The 17,500-nt window shown below is 43.1% G+C and overlaps 1 protein-coding gene across 1 annotated transcript in view; it reads left to right on the top strand.

Annotated features, from left to right (window-relative positions):
• ppfia4 (PTPRF interacting protein alpha 4) overlaps positions 1–17,500 on the top strand; it is a gene marked incomplete at both ends in the record, with an annotated part of 154,502 nt that overhangs the window by 103,988 nt on the left and 33,014 nt on the right. The window contains 4 exons of the mRNA XM_084062312.1: positions 391–465; positions 2,580–2,645; positions 8,030–8,251; positions 12,138–12,284. Coding sequence (XP_083918438.1) covers positions 391–465; positions 2,580–2,645; positions 8,030–8,251; positions 12,138–12,284 — 510 coding nt within the window. The remainder of the gene's footprint in view (positions 1–390; positions 466–2,579; positions 2,646–8,029; positions 8,252–12,137; positions 12,285–17,500) is intronic.

The following is a 17,500-nucleotide window of genomic DNA, read 5'->3' as shown; positions in this document are numbered from 1 at the left end:
CTGGAACAAACAAACTCAGAGACGAAAATAACCAATAAACTGGCATGGTAGCACGCTTAAACACAGGGCTTAAATAGACACAGGACTAACAAGACACAGGTGAACTCAAAGACAAATCAACACAGGGATTGGCCGGGGCACAACAGGACACAGGTGGAGAACATGACTAATCAAAGGGTATAGGTGAGACGAGACAGGAAGCGGCAACAAGGCAAAACAGGAAACACTAGGACATCACTAAATAATAAAGGTACCCAAACAGACAGTTCATGACAGAACGTGTGTGTGTGTGTGTGTGTGTGTGTGTGTGTGTGTGTGTGTGTGTGTGTGTGTGTGTGTGTGTGTGTGTGTGTGTGTGTGTGTGTGTGTGTGTGTTCTTCTTCATGTCAGGTTCGGGAGAGACTTCGGGTGGCTCTGGAGAGAGTGGCCACCTTGGAGGGACAGCTAGCAGCCACCACACAAGAGGTGAGACGCTTAAAATGTGTGTGTGTGTGTGTGTGCGCGGGTGTGTGTGAGTGTGTGAGTGTGCTTGTGCTTGTGCTTGTGCGGGTGCGTGTGCGTGTGCGAGTACGTGTGTGTGTGTGTGTGTGTGCGCGTGCGTCTGTGTATATGCGTGTCTAACAGTCTTTCAAGGCTGTATCATCGATCTGCTGAACAAGTCGGATATGTGTGCCCGAAATGTCACACATTTGTTGAGACACCCACGCACACACACACACGCACGCACACGCACGCACGCACGCACACACACACACACACACACACACACACACACACACACACACACACACACACACACACACACACACACACACACACACACACACACACACACACACACACACCTTCTTCCTCCTCTGTATATTTTTCTACTTAACAAGGAGCCAATAATAAGGATACCCTTATGAAGACAAAAATCACGTTAAATATTTAATGCTATAGGCTCTGAGAGAGAAAAGCCGCTGGGTGTATTTTTATACAAAGCCGTCAGAATGCTGATGTTACTGTATGTTACTGTACAGAGCCCAGAGTCAACGCTGGCACTGATCATTAGGGGACGATCACCTACTGTACTGTACTGTACTGTACTGTACTGTACTGTACTGTACTCCTCATTAATAATCACATCCTGGCTGTCGGGCAGAAACCTTGTATCTCCATACTTCAATTTGTAGTTTTTTCCCATATACGAATGCCCTACTTCTTGTGTCAAACAAAAAGTAGTGAAAATTGCCGATCTAGAAGCTCGTAAGTACAACGTTGCTGTCGGGCACAAACCTCTGATCTCCATATTCTAACTTTTTGTGTTTTTTTGTAAATTAACGCCCTAGATCTACAAGATTATTTTATCCCACAATTTTTGTAACCCATTTTTCCACCCAGTGCCAACCCATTTAAGGCCTGAGGCGATTCTTAAAAATGTTTTCTAAATCCTAACAGTTTTTTGATTGTATATCTGCTATTTTTGAATAGCCAAAGAAATCTAAAGTGACACAGATGCGTTCCAGGTCTTAATGGGTTAAGCTGAAATCCTGGGCGCTACTCTACCTCTGCTAGCCTGGGTAGAGCCCCGTACTGAGCTCATGCTTCCTTCAATGCATGAGGAGCTAGCAAGCCGCTTCTCATCACCAGACAGGGGGGGAGTTTCCCCCGTTAGGACGTAGCGCGTGGAAGGAACACGATATTCCAACCAGTTCCTTTCCCCTCCATCAGGCGCCCCTGGTAGAGCATAGAGACCAGGATTACTGCATGTTGTTCGTGAGGGTTCCTACCCTAGGAGACACGGGGAGAACACGCAAACTCCACACAGAAAGGCCCTTTCGCCAACCCCACCCTGGGTGTGGGCACTCCCCCAGCGCCCACAGCGTCCCCGGCGGGAATCGAACCCAGGACCTTCTAGCTGTGAGGCGACAGCGTTACCGACTACGCCACCGTGCTCCCTTTCAGATCAAGATCAATCAAAACTTTTGAGCTTGTCGATCTGCTGCTTTTGCCGTTTAAAAAAAAAAATTGAATCCTGAAAGGTGACTGTTTTCGTTTCCACCCGACAGAGAAGCTTGTAGATCTGCTATTTTTGCTATTTTTTGGGAAACATTTTTTAAAAGTGGTTAAAGCTGTCTGTCAAGTTCTTTTTTTATAGATATTTGAACCAATGAACAAGAACCTTGTTGTGACTAAAATAATAACCGCATTGGATCCATTTGGAAACACAAAGTAAAACAAAATTCCCCATCATTTTCCTGAAGATGATCAGTTTTGGACGTTACAAGGTTTCCACCCCGAAAGCCACGATATTATTATATTATCACCGCTTGTGGCTGATGATGTCCATGGCTTCTCATATCACACACAGACATGGCAACCTGTGAGAGGCGACGAGCGTGTGTGTGTGTGTGTGTGTGTGTGTGTGTGTGTGTGTGTGAGAGAGAGAGAGAGAGAGAGAGAGAGAGAGAGAGAGAGAGAGAGAGAGAGAGGTGATTTCCTCTAATGGACCCGAGGGAACAGAGAAGAGAGAGAGAGAGCATGATGCGTGTTCATTGCTGGTGTTTAACATCTTAATCTTAATCTATACGCTGCAGTTGAACATGGCCAGACAGAGGAAAGAAGGTGAAGAACGAGCAGACGGATCCAAACCCAACTGGAAGGTCTGCCTGTCTGTCTGTCTGTCTGTCTGTCTGTGTGTCTGTCTGTCTTTCTGTCTGTCTGTCTTCCCGTCCTGTCTGTCTGTCTGTCTGGCTGGTCTATAGCCGTCTCGGTCCTGACCGGTCTAAAAGCCTGATTAATATACTTGTGCACCATGGTGTCACTTGCCGAACATAGCCGATTTACAAGCTCATGGCGCATTGTGTACCCCGCAGCGTTGTGTACCCCGCAGCGTTGTGTACTTGTAGATCAGTTATTTTCGCTGTGCGACACCTAAGTGTAAATCAGTCATAACGAGAGTGCAACAAATGTAACCGAATATTCGGTTACATTTGTTGCACTCTCAGAGTTAAACAAATAGATAAAACATGCACACACAAACACACACACGCACGCACGCACGCACGCACGCACGCACGCACGCACGCGCGCAGCAGGTGAACCGGAGCTAAAAGGCAGGATTTTAAATCTCTCTTACCTCTGCTGATAATGATAATGCATTCCATTCATACTGTTATTGTCTGCCTGGGAGAGAAAAAAACACGTCCTCTTCCCTCCCAGCCTGCCTGCCTAGGAATCCAACCTTGAAAGGAGTTATGTAAGCCTGTGGTGGATGTGTGGACCCCTGGTAAACCCACAGGGAATAATAACTAACATGATTAAACAGCAGGCCCCCCCTGAATGGGGAAACGTCAGCAGAAACCAAAAGTCCAGCTCCGGTATCTCTTGTCGGGGAAAATAAATTAATAACATGTAAATTATACACAGCTATAGATAAATCAATAGATTACGGATAAACCTAGCCTGTAGCGTATCTTTATAATCTTAAAATCTTTCAACAACAACAACAACAACAAGGCAATTCAATGTGCTTCACATAAAACATGAAGCAAAAAGAAAGACGTTTGCATTGAATAAAATTGAAGGAAAGAAGTTCAAATAAAACTGAAAAAATAAGAGAATGCAATTACAGTGAAGAAGGAGTATGCAGGGCAGCGGTGGTTTAATACAATATGTAATGAGGGTCCCTGGTGGTTAGAGACCCCGGCCGCCTGGTGAGCCAGAGGCCCTGGTTGTCCCAGGTACGATTCCAGGCCATGCAGGACGGTAATGTGTCATAGTGTCCTTGACATAGGCGGCGGGTGAGCCTGACACAGCGCCAGGATGAAATTTGCAACGACAAAAAAGGATAGATAATAACAACACAACAAGGTTTCTGTTTCAAAATCAAAAGGGAGGACATGTATTAAGACCATGTTACTGCAGGATAATGAAATATGAATTATCTGTGCAATTTGCAAATCAGTAGTTGCGGCCGCGGGCGGCGCGTAGGAATATATATTTCAAGATCTTTCGCTCTTGAAATAGGCTATAATCCTTGGTTTCTGTTGTGTAAACAATAATAGCAATTCAAAGCAGTTGTCCTCCAAACCACACCTCCAGTGGCTGTCATAAGAACGGAGGGAGCGCTCTATGATCACGGCACAGAGGCTGCTCTTGCCGGCGCAGCTGCAGCCCGTCAAGCCTAATTTATGCTCCGTCCCGCGCGCAGAGAACGGCTGAGAATAGCAGACCTCCAAGCTCACAAACGTCGCATCTGCGACGCGGTTGTGAGCTTGTATGTCAGCTATTCTCAGCGCACACCTCACTAGCCAACAACACACAGAGGAAGGTTGAATGAACTGAACCCAGCGCTCCCCAAAACAACAGGTTTGGGGATCTGTGGGGAATTGATTACATGAAACAGAAACACCTGCTGTATGTCCAGTCTCAATGTTTGTAAACAAATACATGGTCTATATAATGCTGCACACATGTTATATATAATTTGCACAATCCCCAGCATAACATTTGGGAAGGTTTAGCCTATACCCTAGCCTTACATTACCCGCCGCCTATTTGGTCCTTGAGCAAGGCACTGAACCCCTCACTGCTCCTCCTCTCTCTGTGGGTCAGCCATCAGCTTGTGTGAAGCTGAAAACTGTGAATTTCCTCCCGCGGGAGCAAGTAGGTCTAATTATTATAAAAAAGACAACCTCTTTAAAAGGTAGCGGCCTGATAGTAGGTAACTAAAGTATATCATCGCTGCCGGGGCTGAAACTTTTGTATTTCCATATTCCTAATTTCTACATGTTTTTCGTCACTTAATGACCAACTACTTCACCATACAAGAGTGTCGCACAAAAAGTGACGCACGATCTACAAGCTCACAACACATCGTGACGCGTTGTGAGCTTGTAGATCTGCTATCTTCACTATTTTAAGTTCGTTTTTTTTATCATAAAAAAGGAATGATTTTGGACATACAAGGTTTCCACCCGACATAGTGACGATATTAGAAGAGGGTCAAGGAGAAAGAGGAAGAGGAAGGGGGGAGGGGGGGGTTGGAACTTTGAGCTTCAGGTAAAGAACAGTGAAGGACAGAGCGCTCTCATTCTCTTCCTCTCAGTGGAGGTTAGGTCTATGCTCCCCACAGAGATTTAACCGTTTATTGGGACAAAATGGAACGGTTATGGCTCCTCTCTTATAACCACGTAAATCCTGCTATAGGGGTGTGAGAAATGAGCCATTTCACGGCTGGAAGCAGTACAGAGGCACTTGTAAAGTGCAACCAAAAAGTGCTTTATTCACTGACACCAAAAAACACAAAAGACATAAAACAGGAGCTCCAACACAGGTGACATGGTGTTGCTTTGCTCTCATCCAACCACCAACTGAATGTGTGTGTTGCTGACAGCCTTTTATACTCAGCTGGAGCAATTAGTCTGGACTTTGGACTCCACCATGTCAAGGGGGTAGACCAATACCAATAAACAAATACATTAAGGGCAGGTACACACTGCAAGACCTTAAAGTGGTCGGGGGGTCATCTGATCGTTAAGCATAACACACTGCAGGAGTTTATTTCTTGAAATCGGCTGTCATAATATCGTTGTGGTCTTCACAACACGATTGATCCCCGACAAGGGCTGACACACTGTAGGATAGTTCACTAGGATGCTATCTCCAGAGTCAGACCCAATACATACATTTGTGTTTATTCCAATTCATTTTAATCGACGTATCCCGTGATATGCCTCTCTCACTCTCCCTCTCCCCCGGGCCCTCTCTCTCTCCCCCCTCTCTCGCTCTCTCTCTCGCTCGCTCGTCAAGAGCGCAGAAGCGGTCAGTGCCATGTCTGCTTATTATAAGCGACTTTGGGATTGTTTTTCTGTAAAGTTGCTTGAAAGTGTAGTTGTTTTTTTGGCCTTGTTTTCTAATGTTGTTTGAACCAGTTGTTCGCAAACATTTTCATGGCAAGGACCCCCAAATTAATAATAATAATTAATTTTCCACATAGCGCAGACCTCCCCCTTCTGAAAACATGTTGTGCCATAGACCCCCATTCAAGATCTGTGTGGATTTTGTAAATACCCCCCCCCCCCCCCCCCCCCAAATGTCTTCTTTAAAAATAGCCTATCTACAACGTGAGCTTGTCGATCGTCTATTTTCAAGTATCCAATGTATTTGTATATAGGCTTAAAGTGCTCATAGTCGCTCTTGTTGGGCTTGTTTTCACAAACCTGGTTGCTTATTTCTCTCGCAAAATCTGGCAACACAGACAACGACACACACACACACACACACACACACACACACACACACACACACACACACACACACACACACACACAGAGAGAGAGAGCTCTCCCTCTCGCTCTGTCTCTCTCTCGCTCTGTCTCTCTCTCTCTCTCTCTCTCTCTCTCTCTCTCTCTCTCTCTCTCTGTACAATTCCTCTAAAATAAGCAGCCCACCAGGCTCGCTCACTTTATCATTTTGTTTTATAATGTTAACTTATTACAGGATTGGACGGTAATATTGCGGTAGGGACTGTTTGTTGTGGTCAGGTCCAGCGACGCTCCCCATAGCCACTGTGGCTGTAATGTGCTTTCATTGGCTGTAGCGTGCATCTCCAGGCAAGGTGCTCGCAGCCCCGTTCATAGTGTATGATATTGTCTGTTGTCTTGTCCCAGACAGAGATGAATATCTAACAATTTAGATATCTGAAAACGGTCGGAAAGCCGTCGCAGAGCGGAGAATCGCGGCCACATCGGGTCGCAGAGCCTTTCACACACCCAGAGCATTATCTCGCCGATCAAAGGCCGATCTGCGTCAGGTCGGGAGGTTTTGTCGGCGAGCGCCAAAAAATGTCGGCGACAGCAATATCGGACCTAATGTCTTGCAGTGTGTACCTGCCCTAACTCTCACGGGGTCCCCCGTGGCTCTATACTTGGCCTGCTCTTTTTTCCCCTCTACATAAAATCTCTTCACCAACAATAGCCCACTATGGGCTTGTAGATCGGCTATTTTGGGGCGAATGTTCGCCCCAGAATAGGGACCCTAGTTATGAGGATCAATGGACCACTTTGTTGTGAGAATTGGCTGTGAATGGTGTGATTAGAATCAGGACTGTGTCGTGCATCATGAACTAACTGACACCATGCTTCATTTATTTGGCTGTTAGAGTAGAGTAGTACAGTGCCAAGTACAATACTTACTCTGGCCCTTTTCAATCCTGCACCTGACTTATTTGTTTGTTTGGTGCAGGATTGAAAAGGGCCAAAAATATAAAACTAACACTAAAACTAATAAAAACTATTAGCATTATCAAAAATCGGAACAAATAAAAACTAGCAAATCCGCTTTAGAAACTAATTCAAACTGACTGGATTAGAAAAAATAAAAATCTAAACTCAAATGAAAAATGTAAAAACTATTATAACCTTGGTGCGTGTGTGTGAAAATGAAAGCCAGAAGAAGCATGCTAACTTGGATTCCCAAAAGCATATTCAACGTCTGAATATTATGCTTCCCTGAAGATTAATTTAATGAAAACACCCCAGAATTAACTCCAACATCACAAACAAACACGGAAGTCTAAAGCCTCTCTATCCATTACTGTACAAACACAACACTCATCTCCACTTATATACAGCAGGTCAACAACTTACCCAGGTGTCAAACAACTGCGTTTAAGAATCACGCTGACGCTCCGTGGTGTATGATCTGCTGCTGCTGGGGCTTTTCAATTAACTAGGCAATTTTAATATAGGATAAGAGATACTAAAATGACCAGAAAATAGCAGATTTAGATATGGCTATTTTCGTTTTTTACACATTAACATGAATCCAACATGATAGTGCTGTCAAACTAGTCTATGAAGCTATCTATGAAACCTATGAAAAAGTTTGATCTGCAACACAATTTTGTACAATATGTAGTGGGGGGTCCCTGCTTCATCTCTCTCTCAGCTAAGGGGGTCCTTGGCCTGAAAAACGTTGAAGACCCCTGGTGGTGATATTCACACAGTTCACATGTTGCATCATATCCCTCCCTCCCATACAGAGACTGCCAAACGGCTCCATAGACGCCCACGACGACGGCGGGCGGGCGGGAGAGCTCCAGGAGCTGCTGGACCGGACCAATCAGGAGCTGGCCCAGAGCCGCGAGCGCTCCAGCGCCATGTGCGCCCGCGTGGCCGAGCTGGAGGCGGAGCTGGCCAACACCCGGCGGGAACTGAGCCGCAGCGAGGAGCTGTCCATCAAACAGCAGCGAGAACAGAGAGAGGTGAGCGTACGTACGCTGAGAGGGAGCGGAACGTAGAAACCTTTAATTCTCCATATTTCACCGTTTAAAGGGATTCTAGGCAACTTGAAGCCTAAATTGTAAAAATATTTATATATATATATTTTGCATTTTTTCCCCTCTATCAACCACTATATAATGATGTTGGGGTGTTTTCCTGCATTGAAACACAGTCCTCTTTCCTGAAATCAGTATTTTCCCTACTATTTATGTTTTGACATCCGGGTATCCGGGACGTAAATGAAACGCATGCATGTTGCGCGTCCGTGCACGTCCGTGTCCGCGTGGCGAGTTCGAGTGAAACCGAAAGGAGCCAAGTGCAGCCGACAAAAACGGAACGATCCACCATCTTGTCTCTCCGCTATTTTTACTTTTGGTTTTAAAACTTTAAAATGCTCTCAAACTTCTTTTTTGAGGCACGGAATTTACTTTTAAGATAGCGTTTGGATAGAATTTAGTTGTTTAACTTCATATATGTGGTCAATTAATCATGACAGAGCCTATTTAAAAATAAAAAATCAGAGAACCGGCAGGGGCGGGCAGTGACACGTATGTATCCGAATAAAGCAACCTATTTTCGGCACGGCCCCTTCTAAAGTCCCCTTGCGTCATATTAGCTGGTGCTGGTGAAATTGAGCTGCTGATTGGCTGAAGGGGAATGAACTGCTGATTGGCTGAAGGGGTTGTCAGTCAACGGTACTAACTGTTTGACGATAGTTTTTTTCTTTTTTTGATCTCTGAAGTTGCCTAGAGCCCCTTTAATATGTTTTTTTATATAGAGCAGTTGGTTGCATGGTTGCAAAATAGCCGATCTACAAGCTCACAACGCGTCGCAGCGCGACGCGTTGTGAGCTTGTAGATCTGCTATTTTCAAAGCGCAACACCCGAGCGCAACCGAACATAATATGACTTGTGTTTTAGTTCCACTGGATCTCTTCTCCACTAGTCCCTCACTTTTTTATATACATATATTTAGCCTTGGTTTTAGTCATCATAGCTTAGTTTTTATTACGTTTTTATTTTGTTTTCGTCAATGAAAAAAGGTAGTCGACGAACAGTTTATGACATTAACTAATTAAAGCATAACAGTATTGGTATCAAAATATGCTTAAAGCACCAAAAGTAAAAGTACTAAAATGTTTGAAAATAGCAGATCCACAAGCTCGCAACGTGTTGCGGTGCGACGCGTTGTGAGCTTGTAGATCTGCTATTTTCAAATAGCCTATGTATAGGGCTAAAGTGGTTTATGTGTGTTTTATAATAAGATAATTTATATCTGCAAAGTAACTAGTAACTAAAGTTTTCAAATAAATGTAGTGGAGTACAAGTATAATACTTGACTCTGAGATGTAGTAGAGTAAGTAAGTACAAGTGCTGAAAATGGGAAATACTCCAGTAAAGTAAAAATGTGTACTTAAGTACAGTACTCGAGTAAATATACTTAGTTACTTTACACCACTGATGGGTTGTGTAATTGATAGAAAATACGTATTTTTTTGGGGTGATACCACTGTCAATACATGTCTATACTTTGCCATATGCACATAAACAGGCAATTGTTTCTGATAATAACTTTATTTTCTTTCTTCTATTCTGCTTGTTTACATTGTATCTAGTCATTAGTCACTTCCCTGAATAATTGAGTGGATGTTGACTAAACTTCACGGTGCAGTTAGTGTAAAGTCACGGAAGTCTGAATTCCCTTTGTAAATCAATCTTTTTCCTCCGGGGGCTTTTTGGCCAGACTTTTCATATCGACCCAGGCCTTTAAAATGCATTAAAACGCAGTCATACCGTAACGTGATATATAGTGTGTTGGATTACCTTCTCTCAAGCAACTTTCAGGTCTCTGAAAGTTCCGTACGGAAATGAACGGAATGCAGAGGCTTCCTCCAACATCTAAAAAAAAACATTTAGATGGTCGGAAGTAATGTCTAGTACAGGGGTCTTCAACAGGGGTTCCGGGACCCCTAGGGGGTCTGCAGAGTTACTACAGGGGGTCCGCCAAATCTTTGTGTGATATGATTTTTTTTTTCTTTTACATTAACCACTTGAACCCTAGCATCCCTTTTCTGAGGAGAACTTTAGCCAAAAATAGCAGATCTACAAGCTCACAACGTGAGCTTGTATAGATCTGCTATTTTTGGCAAAGAGGTATAGGTGTAGAGGGAAAAAAGAGCAGACCAAGTAAACAAGAAAAAAGGTTTAATCTGAAACACAATTTTATACAGTATAGAGGGGGTCCCTGCTTCATCTCTCTCTCTCAGCTAGGGGGTCCTTGGCCTGAAAACGTTGAAGACCCCTGGTCTAGTATGTCAAGTGCATTAGTACATAAGTACAATTTATAGGGTTGTCCGATATTGGCTTTTTTACCGATAACCGATATACCGATATTGTCCAACTCTTAATTACCGATACCGATATCAACCGATACCGATATATGCGGGGATTATTGTGATTAGGGTAAGCTCAAATTTCATATCACACACACCATATACAGTAAAAACTCCTGTAACTTACTTATAAAGCAAAAAAAAAAAAAAAAAATTTTTTTTTTTTCAAAAACCGATACCGATATTTTCCCGATATCAATTTTTATGCTAATATCGGCCGATAATATCGGGAGGCCGATAAAATCGGACATCCCTAACAATTTACTTTACTTTAGTTTATACTACTTTAGTACTTTAATTTTAGAAGTATACTTCTACTCCAGTAGACGCAAATCATGTTTGTTTTTTTTCCACTACAATTATTTGACAGTTATAAATAATTAAATGTTTCTTTTTTTATTATTATTATAGCTTGTAGATAGATTATTTTTTATTCGTTTTTAGAGCGGGTTTGCTAGTTTTCATTCGTTTTTATTTGTGTGACTGTACGCTTAGTTTTAGTTTAGTTTTTATTAGTTTTAGTGTTAGTTTTATTTTTTTTCATAGTTTGGGTTATTTGTCAGGTGTAGGATTCAAAAAGGTCAGAGTAAGTATTGTGTAACAAAAACTCAACAAAAGATACAATTTAAAAAAATAAAAAAATAAAAAAAAAATAAAAATAAAAAAAATATATATATATACATATATATATATATATATATATATATTCAGTTAGTGTTGGACAATCAACGAAAATAAAATAAAACTAAGGGCATTTTATCTATAAGTTTTAGTTAGTTTTGTAAACACACAATACTGTTTCAGTTAGTTATATATTTTCTTAGTTCAGTTAAGGGTTGGATAAGTGATAATTGTTGGGGTTTTTCCTTTTTTGTTAAAAAGGTTAAAGTAGTATATTCTGATAGTAATCATTGCTACAGAGCGTTTGTTCGGTCACATGGTCTCTCCAGCTCTTTAGTAAACACAATATAGTACATTTTCAGGTAGGTGATGAAATTTAAGCCAATCAGGAGAGAGCACTGAAAATGCATTTTCTGTTTAATAAAGAGCTGGAGAGACATGGAGACTCCTTTTACTGAACAAACACTCTATAGCAATGAGCACAATATAGAGCTATTTAACACTGTTACTGAACACACACTCTATAGCAATGAGTACTATCACAATATAGAGCTATTTAACACTGTTACTGAACACACACTCTATAGCAATGAGTACTATCACAATATAGAGCTATTTAACACTGTTACTGAACAAACACTCTATAGCAATGATTACTATCACAATATAGAGCTATTTAACACATATTTTAACCAAAGTAAATCACTTACCCTACCTTTAACGCAAATGTTTTTTTTTAATTTTAGTTTTTGTTATTGTGTTAGTTTTGGTTATTTTGTTAGTGTTGGTTAACTATAACCGTGATCAGAACATACCCAGGTGTGTGTGGGCTCTTACTATGTGCCTGTGGTCAGGGTCTGGCACAGAGAGAGGACATGGAGGAGAGGATCACCACGCTGGAGAAGAGGTACCTGGCTGCCCAGAGGGAGACCACCCACATCCACGATATCAACGACAAGCTGGAGAACGAACTGGCAACCAAGGACTCCCTCCATAGACAGGTAGAACACACACACACGCACACACATGCACGCACGCACGCACACACACACACACACACGCACACACACACACACGCACGCACGCACGCACGCACACACACGACACACGCACTATGGAGCTCGTTTAGAGCCTAAACTACAGACAAACTCCTCCACTCCGTGTATAATTACACGTGATCGCGTGACCGCGTAGCCATGCACGCGCTCACGCGCGCGTGCATGACCGTGTCGTGTTCTCGCGTCACCATATTAAGTCAATGGGAAACTACACGACGCGACCATGCGCTCAGTGACGCGCGCGCAAACCAGATACGCGCGGGTGAGTGTTTTGACACTGTTGGAGCAGTGTGTGTGTGTTGTCTTTCGCATGGCCGCGTCATGTAATTTCCCATTGACTTAAAGCGGTGACACATGCGTGCGTGCTTTGCTGAGCAAAACATAGCCAGACGCTCCATCCGTGTCACCTCTCCAAAGAATGTACACGTGAACGTATAATGGCACACGAGAACATGTAAAGGTGATGCGTTCCGTGTAACATTCAGACGAAAACACGTACCTATAGACCTTCACGCGTAATTTCATTGGAGAGTTGGCATCAACGGAGCTTCTAGCCACTTTGCGTGGGTGTTTTGCACTCAGTGACGCACGCACGCTCGTGTGAAATACTTTGTGAAATGCATTTAGTCCAGGATAGCCCCCCACCCTCTCCCTCCCCCCACGGACCCCCCCCCCCCACCACCACACCCACGGACCCCCCCCACCCCACGGACCCCCATCCCCTGGTCCAAGGTGTCACTCTGAAAAATTGGTTGCGCATGAAAAACTTGAGATTTATTTTAGGCATAGTTCAATCAAATGTCCTTTTTTTAAAATAATTTGTATGTTTCTATGATCTGTCAAGTTTATATTTTCCCCTCCTGGACCCCTGTTCCAAGGGGTCACACAGAATAATTTAATTTAATAATTTTAGATGGGGCATCAGGGTAAAAGTCTGACTGTTAATTAATCCACCTGGATCCACTTGAAATTTTACTAAGGCGGAACTCTGTCTATTCTCAAACATTTCTTTTTATTTAAAGTGGTCCTTGATCTGTCAATTGTCTACTTTAATTTGGCGTATGAGTGATTCATTTATTTTCTCAATATCATGCAATATCAACTCAAGACAAAATCAAACTTTGGATTTGGAAAGCGGACATTTGCGCACGGCAGGCAGCCATGATGAATCTGTGGTCCGCAGCCAAATAGGCCTACTTATAATTTTGGGGGTCCTTGACATTAAGTTATCCCCCCCACCAGTCCACCAAAATTATCTCCATCCTTTCCTGCGCGTCATTACGCACGACTCTTTTTTTTTTCTTCCGTGGGTTGACCCGCTCCGGCCGCCCGCGATAATTGAGTCGTGCTATGCTGGGTCGGCTCCGGTGCTCTCCGGTAGCTGCTGCGGTGAGACAGGCAGCTGCCGCGGTGAGACCGGCAGCTGCCGGTAAGACCGGCAGGTGTAGGCAGCTCCGGTGCGCTCTGGCAGCTGCTGCGGCTCCAGATGGCGCTTGCCGACAACGGCAGCTACCGGTGCACCTAGTTCCAGTCTTATTGTAGGCTACAATTGGCGTTTTAGGCACGCTGTATATTTTCTTCTGCAGTCAAAATGATAACATGATAAGAGCATCAGTTAATTCATGTTGGCCGATAATAAACAAATTAACTATTAAATTAATGAATTGGACTCTGCAGTGACAATGTAGTGGTTTCGTATTGTAATGTATCCTGAATCTTGAGTTCAATTCCAGCTGTCTTTATTATTATTATCATCATTATATTATGATTATAGCCTACTGACAGACAGTGAATGATTGGACTCAGCACACACTTATTCTTATTCTTATTATTATGATTATATTATAATTTAGCGCATTGGTGTGAGTGCGCTCTGCACGGACGGCCGTCTGTCTGTCTGTCTGTCTGTCTGTCTGTCTGTCTGTGTCAAACTATCTATCTATCTATCTATCCATCAGTCATGAATTAATTTTCTCTATAATCAAGCGAAAATAAAACTTCGGATTTGGAAGCTTTTCTGCGCAGAAAGCTGCTTGGGTGCGTGCGCTCACCACCTGGGTGTGACGCATGCTGTGCTATAGTTCATGCGCTATGAATGAACCCGAGAGAGAGGGGGGGACAGAGTGAGAGAGAGAGAGAGAGAGAGAGAGAGAGAGAGAGAGAGAGAGAGGGGGGGGGGGCAGAGGGAGAGAGGGGGGAGAGAGAGAGAGAGAGAGAGAGAGAGAGAGAGAGAGAGAGAGAGAGAGAGAGAGAGAGAGGGGGGAGAGGGAGAGAGGGGGGAGAGAGAGAGAGAGAGAGAGAGAGAGAGAGAGAGAGAGAGAGAGAGAGAGAGAGAGAGAGAGAGAGAGAGAGGGGGGGGGGGGGTCGCATGTGCTAATGGTTATCAGCGGTAGGCCTGAAAGATGACGGTCATGGACATTCTTCAACCTGGTGTGATGAATTGCTCAATTTACAACTGTAACGTCTACACAAACGTTCAGATTGCAAATATGAAGTGCTTACCTAAATGCCCAGGATGCTATACATGCCGACGTTTCAGCATGAGTACCCATATCTTCCGTATTGTTGGATAAAAAGCATTTTAATCCGATCGTCGGCCATTTTCGCATAGAGTTATAATGTGCAATACACCTCCCAACCGATAGGATCGCATAGTTGAAAGCTGATGAAAAGACGGAGAAAATGGCCGTCGATCGGATTAAAAGGCTTTTTATTGAACAATACGGAAGATATGGGTACTCAAGCTGGAACGTACACAATGGTAACATCCGTGGCCTACATAGTCCCGTTTTGACTTTTTAGGGCTTTAGGGAGAAATAACCAGGACTGCAAAATCTGACTTTTAGGGGAATCAGGACTGTCATAATCGGACGTTTAGGGGCTACTGACAGTTCTTCAATAAGTGACTAGTTGGGAGTGAGAATGTGTTGTTAATGTATGTTCTATAATAATAATCCAAATCTATAAAGTAACTTGTCATTTTAACTAAAGTTTTCAAATAATTGTAGTGGAGTAAAAGTATAATATTTGCCTCTGAGATGTAGTGGAGTAGAAGTAAAAGTACTGAAAATACTCCAATAAAGTATAACAAAATACCCCCAAATTGTCCGCAGAAGACCGCATGGCTAATTTATATTCACGAGGATATGCAAATTAGCCGGTCTCAGTCCGCAGGCTAGCCACGTCTTTAGCCATGGATTACAACCGTCATGGATGAACTTCAACCTGGTGTTTGCACCTTTCTCCTTTACTGCTCCATTCATCTACATAAACGTTCATATCACAGCATGACGCGTTGTCAGCTTGTAGATCTGCTATTTTTGGCAAATGTTCCCCTCAGAAAAGGAATTCTAGGGTTCAAGTGGTTAATGTAAAAAAAAAAAAAACAAATCCTATCACACAAAGATTTGGCGGACCCCCTATAGTAGCTCTGAGGACCCCCTAGGATTCCCGGACCCCCTGTTGAAGACCCCTGGCCTACATCATTGTGAGCTTGTACATCTGCTATTTTCAAAAGATGTTTATACATTTTATACATTTGAAAAGTTGTGAAATTGGACATTCTGCATAATGAGTATAGCCTACTTTCTACTTTTGGTACTTTAAGTAGCCTACATTTTGATGCCAATACTTTTATAGCCTATATAGCCTACTTTTACTCAAAATTCCGGACTTATAGGCTACTTAGAGCCAGGCCTACTTGTAATAGAGTATTTTGCAGTATTGATACTTTTACTTAAGTAAAGCATACTTTTTCCACCACAGCAGCGGTATTGAAAAAATAACCAAATGACTGTCATTTGTAGCTACGTTATCTGACTTTATCTGAAGGACGAACATTGTTGCTTGTGCATGACAGTTCTGCCAAGCTTGTAGTTGATAATGATATGGATACGGATTTTGAGAGTTGTACTTGAATGTTGTTGACATTAAATAATAATCCTGTTTAGTGTATCTACCGCGAGCGTGAAAGACTGCAGCGCTTATTGACGGCGCTGATGATCAACACACAGCTTTCCTTCGCGTTGGCCGAATCATTTATATGCCAGTTATATCAAATGTTGCTCATTAATGTAACGTTTTGGTTAATGGTTCAAAATTGTAAAATAATCATGTGAGCTTGCCTTGTAGAAAAAAAAAACAATGAACTAATTAAACACAATGAAATAAATAACATTGCAAAATAAAATAAAAACATGTATTTATTTAATTGTGTTTTTTAATTATTTGATTCTATTTATTTCATTATGGTATTTATTTTTTATTTTTTGGACCTATGGACTTCCATACTTGTGGATTGAAACAGTCACGCATGCATGCGTGTGTGCGTCAGTAAGTAACAACGCAAGACTAGCCCCACTGCCCCAAAAGTGTCAAAACACTCGCCGACGCCTATCTGGATCGCGCGCGCGTCACTGACCGCATGGTCGCGCCGTGTAGTTTCCCATAGAGTTAATATGGTGACGCGAGAACACGAGGCGGTCATGCGCGCGCGCGTGAGCGCGTGCATGGCTACGCGGTCACGCGTTCACGTGTTAAAGTACACGGAGTCGATCAGTTTGTTTATATTAATGACCTTAATCGAGCTCCATACACGCACGCACTCGCACGCACGCACGTACACACACGCACGTACACACACACACACACACACACATGACACACGCACGCACACACGGACGCACGCACACACACACACACGTGCACACGCCACGCCACGCACACGCACACGCACACGCACACGCACACGACACACGCACGCACGCACGCACGCACGCACGCACGCACGCACGCACGCACGCACGCACGCACGCACGCACGCACGCACAGACAGACAGACAGACAGACAGACAGACAGACAGACAGACAGATAGACAGATAGATAGATAGATAGATAGATAGATACTGTGGGGTCCTTGTAGTCTTTAATACATTTCACCTTATCAAAACACATGCATACAGAGACAGAGTGTACAGTATGTATATACCAGCACATACATACTGTACTCTATGTACTGTATCTCACAGTTATATATTCTCATTGTTTGGTTGTCTTTTTATCTCTGACTGTCCGTCAGGCACCCTACACAGTGCAGTACAGTAGTACCTATATGTCTTTTTTGGTGTCTCTTGTCTGTCTGTCTAGTTATACAGACAGA

This window comes from Gymnoscopelus microlampas, assembly GCF_963454915.1.
Source record: "Gymnoscopelus microlampas genome assembly, chromosome: 7".
In the NCBI taxonomy this organism is placed as follows: domain Eukaryota; kingdom Metazoa; phylum Chordata; class Actinopteri; order Myctophiformes; family Myctophidae; genus Gymnoscopelus; species Gymnoscopelus microlampas.
This window is presented reverse-complemented; position numbering and strand designations above follow the sequence as displayed.